Source organism: Pyxicephalus adspersus, chromosome W (genome assembly GCF_032062135.1).
Source record: "Pyxicephalus adspersus chromosome W, UCB_Pads_2.0, whole genome shotgun sequence".
Taxonomy (NCBI): Eukaryota; Metazoa; Chordata; class Amphibia; order Anura; family Pyxicephalidae; genus Pyxicephalus; species Pyxicephalus adspersus.
Genome location: NC_092870.1, coordinates 12,322,964 through 12,330,789, shown reverse-complemented (window position 1 = coordinate 12,330,789; position 7,826 = coordinate 12,322,964). Strand labels below are relative to the sequence as shown.

Below are 7,826 nucleotides of genomic sequence, written 5' to 3'. Positions count from 1 at the left end.
GGTCACCAGTGCCTGTTGTAGCGTACAGCTGGGCTAATCTGTGCTGGAGTGTGTTTTCGTCTGATTTACTGTTGCTGACCTTGCCTGTTTCTGATCTTGTGCTTCTGCTTGTGTTTTGCCCTTGTGTACTTCGTTTGGTGGACGGATATTCTGTGTATGACCTCTGCTCTGTATTCTGGACTTGTCTCTGTTAGAATCTTATTACTGCTTTATCTGTGGGCTCCTGGCTTGCTGCCAGCCCATACCCAGACACCATCCCTTGCGCAGTAAGTCCTGGGGGCAACCGAGTGCTGGGAGACACAACCAGTCTCCCGAGGCTGAGTGGGGGCTTACTAAAGGTGAGGACTGCAGTGTTAGATTGGGGGACTGGTGTCTGGTGAGGAGTGGTGCTGATCAGGGCCTTACACCTGTCTTGTGCTTAGCATTTGCCAAGTGTTTATAGCTGGATAAGACCGCATTAATTCTTGCAATCCTATACACTATGCAATGGTATGTGTTCCTAATGAAAAGGAGTTACCCTGCATGACCACAAATTTGACATTATTGTACCAGTTTGATCAAATAAAAAATCATTAACATCAAAATAATAAAAGTGTTCACTACATCAAATCAAAATCATTAAAACCATAATAACACTGGTCTGCCATGTTCAACTCTTTATGTTTTTTACCTACGACTATATGCACTGTATATTTATTAATTATTAAAATAATAAGCATCACAAAGTACACCATCTTATTTCATTTTATTAGTTTGTTTTAAAGAAATAAATCCCTATTTGTGTTTAAAAAAAAACACAAATTACTTTTTGTTTTTTTTGGTTTCTTAAAATGCCTTCTAAAATCTGAATCTGTGACAGCTAGTGTGTCCCCATATGCAATGTAATGTATATTAAACATGTATTTACTTGTTTTGTTAACAGTTGTTAACAGGGTGTAGCTGCAGAGTCTGTTTGGCCTATTTTGTACACGATTTGCATACAGAAGTCAAGTTATTTGCATCTTATTGACCATTTCTGTGCAACTGGGTACATTATTCCTAATGGTGAGTATGTCCAACAAGGTACATCATTCTCTTATTCTCAATGTTTATTATGTGCTACCTCCTGCGATCTCCTCTTCCACTGCTCTACTTCATAAATTACGGCAGTCTGCCTATCATCCAGCGCGCCTTGTCCTGTGTTTTTCCCGGAAAGCTCCAGTCTTAGTAGTAGTACTCAGAAACCAGATTCACCCTTGATAACTTCTCCAGTCTTGGAGAGCTTTATAAATTCAGGATCAACCTGTTGATTGTATAGTCTATGCACATCTAATAAAATCTATTTCAACGTACCAAAACCTCTATATTATGAGGACAAACCTAAACAATCATTTCAATTTGTGTCTAAGCAAGCAGGCCTACGTTCAACATAGTTGCTGGTAGAGTTAAGATAATTAACTCTACCAGTTATAATAAAGTTAGGTAATAAAGTTAGCATTATATTAAGGTTTTTGGGGTTTTTGAGTTTAAAATTGTAAACTCACCTCTCGAGAGACAGCGGCAATTTGTCCTTCATCCATACAAGTTTCTGTTACAACATCAGTCAGAGATCCTCCAGCTAGGTACTCCATCACAACCCAGAGCTCATCTCCTACCAGATAACTACAAGCCATAATATAATTATTTAATGATTTTAAGTAAATAAAGAATATTCAGTGTTATACAACATTTATTCTTAATGTATTTATTGTATCCCTGTGACTATTAGTCACAAGAGTATGTAGTGCTCTGCTCAACACCTTCAATCAATAATCAATCTTGTAAGAATGAAGACCCTTCTAGACAATAAGCACATCATGATGATGACTCTTTTGAATCAATTAGGGAGAAACAGGCAGATAAGATGGTTTTATTCTTTTACACTATAAGATAATGATCATTTAAACAAGGGTTTGGTAATCAACTGGTATTGAACTGATGATATCATCATATAATAAAAGAGATGTTATAGAGAAATGTGATTCCAATATGATCAGAGTCAGAGTTTTAATTAAACATTTGCAGATTTAAAATTCTTAACCCTTTGTAAGTTACTGGGTGTTTAATGAAGTCCGGATCAGTATTTCTCAACTCTTTAACATGGGGGAACCCTTGAAATAACTTTCAGGTCTTGGGGGAACCCTGGCCATAATTACTATACTATTACTATATTACTATCTACAGCTCAGAGTACATTAGTGCGGTGGTTAGTAGGAAGAATGCTTCTTATATAGCTGGCTGATCACTGTTCCAGATAGCCAAAAAGATCATTGGTGTCACTTAAAAAGACCTGACCTGAGATTGTTCTCATGTGCTTTTCACAGAAAAATATGCAGTTTGTGCTAAAGATCAGCATTTGATTATCAGCTTTCTTCACAGGAGATGTACCATTTTAGCCCCCTGTCCTAGATGGAATATAAGCAGTAAGCATTGTGTTAAACAGTGGCTTAATGCATACATTTGTATCACAAAACAAATTGAGCTGTAAACATGCAAGCAGCAGCTGGTCACAACCACTTTATTCACGTAAATACCCTTTTATAACTATAATGGAGTGGTTACCAAGTGGTCATCTGACCGCACAGAGAATCATTTTTCATCTGCTGTTAAAACCAGTAATAAAAAAACAAGACCACAGCAAAAAGCCTATAGAAGATACACTTACTACTATGCCAACTGTTTAATGTAACATATAATTCTATAGAGTGTGATTTATAGACTACCTTTATGTTTTGTGATCATGATTCAAGCTCTTAAGATGCCTCTTTACCAATGCATGAAGTTTAATTCATAAACTTTGTATAAAATGCTTGGAAACTAACCTAAATAATACTATAAATGTTTGCCAGGCATTTTGGAAGTGCCACACATGAGTACTAAACTTTAAACCTGAACAATTCAAACTCAAAATAATAAAAAATGTATAAGCATAGGTTACCTTCCTCAAAACAATCATATCTATTGAAGTCAAGCTTGGTCCCATCTCTGAAACAGCTTTAATAAAATGAATGACTTAGGCGTTGCCAAGTTTACTGTGTGCCAAATATCCCTGCCTAATCACTATTCATATCATGCCTGCTATAAGTGACCAGGTTTAGGGCAATTTTACTAGCCATCAACATACATTCTTCATTTGTATGTTCAAATTCAGAACACTTATTACTGATCAACACAGGTTTTTTCAGGTTGAGCAAACAGAAATTGCAAAGTGCAAAGGGTCATAGCCAACATAATTCAAAATTAGGACTAAGCTGACTATTATAATTTAGTTACATCAGAATACTTTTTTAAATATACCTGATATTGCTTAGTCCTGCAGAAAATACAATAACATTGTAATTGTTTTAAGGCTTTAAAAATACATTACTAAGTAGTATATGTCTGCTGCTGCAGTTTGCCTTGATTTAATAAAAAGGTAATTTGTTGATTTGTTCATTTAAATGTTTGTTTCCAAAAAAAAAAAAAACAACACAATACAAAGCCCTTTCTAACAGGTCTTGGTGTTCATAAAAGATCAGGGCAGCGGTCAAAATGTTAGGTGTAAATAGTAATGCTTTCCTATACAATAATGCAGTGGTCTAGATAATAACATGCTTTCTATTGCTTTGTAACATCATTAGTTACTATAAATTCTGTACTGCTTGTATGCCAAACCACAAAGTACATACACATTATCTCATGGAGGAATGCCACTCACCTGTTTAAATAATTTACAATGTTAGGATTTTTATTTTCCCTCATGACCAAGATCTCATTAATAATTAATTCTTTTTTGGGCTGCTGCTGCAGGTTCATTTGCTTTATTGCTACCTGAGGAGAGAATGATAAACAATTGCATTAAGGGGGGCTTTCAAATAACATGTGAAATAGGACAGTCAACACTTAAATGTATTCAGGAACAGTCTACAGTTGTAAATAACCCACAACAAGCTGCAATGAAATTTGAAGATGTTAAAGCATATGTTAAAGCATAAAGCATAACATAATCTACACATATGTCCTGAAGCATATTTTGTGCTGCATGCCAACATTTTGCCTATTACCCAGCACAGGAAGGGTGAAGCTAGGCTGTCACTTGCAGCCAAAATATTAAAGACAATTCTGTCATTTCTATGATGCCATGGCTACTTTTCTGTACACATATCCACAGTTACTGATAAGGGATTTGGATGTGACAGCTTAGCCTCTGACTTCTTTTTAAGGTTGATTTTGCATATATGTAACAACATAATTTGGTCTGTGTAATCTGTACATTTAACAGAAAAAAAGGAGTCTGTTTGGAACAGATTATGGAGCCAAATATAAAAGTACCATGACTGGAGTATAGAAAAGCTCACTAAACAATGCAAAATGACTTCCCAATATTTATATATGTCATTTTAGAAGGCTTTAAAGTGGACCTTTGCATCAGCTGGTTCCCTCCCTCACCCTAAATATGTACCTGCAAAGTTATACTTGTTTTACTCCCATTTTTTGCATCAGTTTCCAGGTAAAGTCCTGTGGAATGCAAAGCAAGAAAAATCATACAAGACCACACTCTAGTCCATTGCGAAAACATCTTTTATGGCATTTTGCCTTCTCTACATTCCTGCAGACTCCACCTAGAAGAGATCACCCTCACCTAGAAGAGATCACCCTCACCTAGAAGATATAGTGTAAGGTGGGGGTAGGCGGGGGAAGATATGATTCTTACTTTATACTTTATTACATTTTTCACGTACAGTATATATAGTAAGTGATTTGGCGAGGGGGCCAAGCAAGCATAGGACCACTTTAAACTCTAATAACTTATACCTTACTTATATTATTACTTATAACACTTTAAACTCTAATTACTTATACATTAACTGCTATGTCCATATGATGAATTAGGGGCAATGTATCTTAACATGAGTTTTATATAAACCACTGTAGGAACATTCATTGTGTAATATTTTGTCTGTACTAGCAAATGGAAAATTAAATACGACTATGCATCGATTAAGAAATAGTTTATTTTTGCAGGCTTAAGTTCAGGGTATTTCGGATGAAATGGCTATTAACTGTTATAGGGATTTACCAAGCAGGACAGTCAGCTTTACCAGTTCAGTGTAAAAACGAAATTCATTTAGTGGGTAGGCTGTCTATTCTATGTTTGAATACAAAATTTTCATATTTAAATGGACTGTACCTTTAATACATTACATTAATGAATAAATGAAGATTGGAGGATTACAGCATCAATATGTAAATCCTAGAGCGTATGTAGAATACACCACAATGTGCAACATATATGTCTTAAAAGGATGATGTGATAGGTCATAAACTATATAGGTATAAACTATAGCTGGATTTACTTCCAACCTACCTCTTGGCCTGTAGCAATGTCTATAGCTGTGTACACTGTACCAGATGCTCTGCAAGACAAAAAAATCTCATCAAAAGCATGTCAAATAGCTAAAACGAATGCTAACAGATGCTACAAAAGTTTATGGGGTTACATACAAAATGGAATAAAACATAACTTCATATAAATAAAGTAATTATTATCTCTGGTATATGAGGATAAAAAGATAAAATGTGGGTTCAGTGGTTCTAGACCTGACCTCCTACAAATTATAGCCTTTGTGTGCATGTGTGTATATATTTTGTTACATATATTACACACACATGCACATTGAATAGCATTGAAATGTAACTGATGAAAAATTAAATAGCTATATATATTTTGAGCAATGTTAGCTTTGAAAAAAGATCAGGATGCAAGACCCAACCCTTTCCTATGTTAAGACAAGTCCATCATGACAATAAACTTTGATGTTTCAGACCGCATTTGTATATGAAGCCAAACCTGCCAATGTCAAATAAAACAAAAACTTCTCATGTGCTAGAAGCACTGCCATATCTGTGCAAAAGCTGGAGATGCCAGACTGCAGTTTTTGGTCTGCATAGTGGTCATAGGTGTCATTTTTATATTTTAAATATAGACAATAAGGAAAATATCACTTGTCTGTATTGACACTCATTGGCTGACCATTAGGCTCTCTACAATTCTCACATAGAAAACTTCAACACAGATATGTACAAAGTCCGTGGAGCAGCTGTGAATGATATAGTGGACTTTTCAATTACTGCAGATAAAGAGAACTAATACAGTGGGAATGGAGCTGCCTTTGTAGAAAGAAACACAAAGGCAGGCACATTTAATTTGAGTTACACCTTTGTCCCCTTTCTGTGCTGCAAAACTTGATATCAATTTAATGTTCTTTTATGTGTCCTCGTTATATTCCTAAATTCACAAAATGAGAGCCAACTTATCTCTAGCATGTAAAAAAAGAACGGGTGCTTGGTGGTATAAGCCCAGGAAATCCTAAATCAGTTTATTGTACACTCCTGCTATTAAATGTCTAGATACTAGCATGTTGACTTCATAATCTCCGGGAAAGAAGTAGAAATGATTAGGCAATTAGAAAATATACCCTGATCATCCATCATCCAAGAAAAGGTAATTTTTTTAAATATGTCCACTATGTTCATTTCAGAGACTCGAGGTCTTTACAGTGAGTCAGCAGGCGAAAGAAAAGTATAGTAACTTTGTTGTGGCTCTGTAATATCAAATGGACAATAAACAGGTCTAGAAAGCTGAGAAAAGCATCCTTCATTCCTCTGAAGAACCAAGCAATCACAAATACCTGAGCTAAATGTAAAACTTTTTGTAGATGATAGGTACTGTCACAGTTGTATTTACTACAAAATAAGAATGATAGGTATCTATCAGAGACAAGGCTAGATCAGCTCCTTTGAGGTTTTATTCCCTAATTGGTACCCATGCACCTTGTTAGAGTTCTATTAGGTCTCAGCCTTTTCTCCCAGCAGCAGGCTTCCGTAGCAGTAGGAGTAGGGGGTAGCCCTTAACATTAGTCAACTAACATAAAAAGCTGTGCACAGCTCACACTAATAAGGGTTGGCAACCAGATAAGATGTGAACCTAGAGTTGGGTGCTTATTCCAAATACCAGTTTTAATAAGAAACATGTTTTTAATTTAAGGGGGGAGAAGCACATGTTTCACATCCCTAACAGATAGAATCTTTGATTTTTTTAGTCTTTCAGCCCCAAATCCATAAATATGCTTCAAGATCAACGCTAAATATATGCCTTGGTTTTCTTACAAAACGCAATTACTCATTACACCCTGCCAAGAAACACTGCACAGAGTGATACAATATGGAATGTGTCTGCTGTCAGATGATGCAGCATGTAAAAGGGACAGAAAATCAGACACAGTGATACACATAAAATGAGAATCGCCTGACATCCATGGCCAAAATAATACCAGAATCATATGATGCATGCAAATCACATAACAAGTTCTAATCGCCTTGTCTAGTCCATTAGGAAACTGCTTGCCAACAAAACTTTGACTTTGCTACTATTTACTTATTTTTAACAGTTTGTATCCCATCTTTTATTTTCTTTTTTTAGTTTCACTGCAGCAATTACTTAATGATGAAACAAACTGACATATAAATTCTGTGTGTCTGACTTATCTATCTTTCAGTCTTCGTGCACCCCTTGCCAACATCATCAAACTTTGATGATCAAATTCAGACACATAGGCAGAGGGAGATGCACATCAGAAAGACTCTGCTATTGAACTGGCATTGTGGATGATCAACAGCATACTGGCAAAAAAGACACTGGACCTATCTTACTTGGCTCAAAAAGTCACCATACGGTAATGTTCTACATAATGGGAAGATGAGCAAAATGTTTCCCCACTGTAGTTAGAGACAAGTTGTGTTTAGTGCACTTTGGTGAGCATTAAATG

General features: G+C 35.8%; 1 protein-coding gene across 3 annotated transcripts in view; it reads right to left on the bottom strand.

Annotated features, from left to right (window-relative positions):
- Positions 1-7,826, bottom strand: part of LOC140342818 (serine/threonine-protein kinase PAK 3-like) — a 166,333-nt gene that overhangs the window by 34,886 nt on the left and 123,621 nt on the right. For all 3 annotated transcript variants that reach the window (XM_072429171.1, XM_072429170.1, XM_072429172.1), the window contains exons 9-11: positions 5,366-5,414; positions 3,716-3,828; positions 1,524-1,641 (exon numbers count right to left, since the gene is read on the bottom strand). In XM_072429171.1, coding sequence (XP_072285272.1) covers positions 1,524-1,641; positions 3,716-3,828; positions 5,366-5,414 — 280 coding nt within the window. The remainder of the gene's footprint in view (positions 1-1,523; positions 1,642-3,715; positions 3,829-5,365; positions 5,415-7,826) is intronic.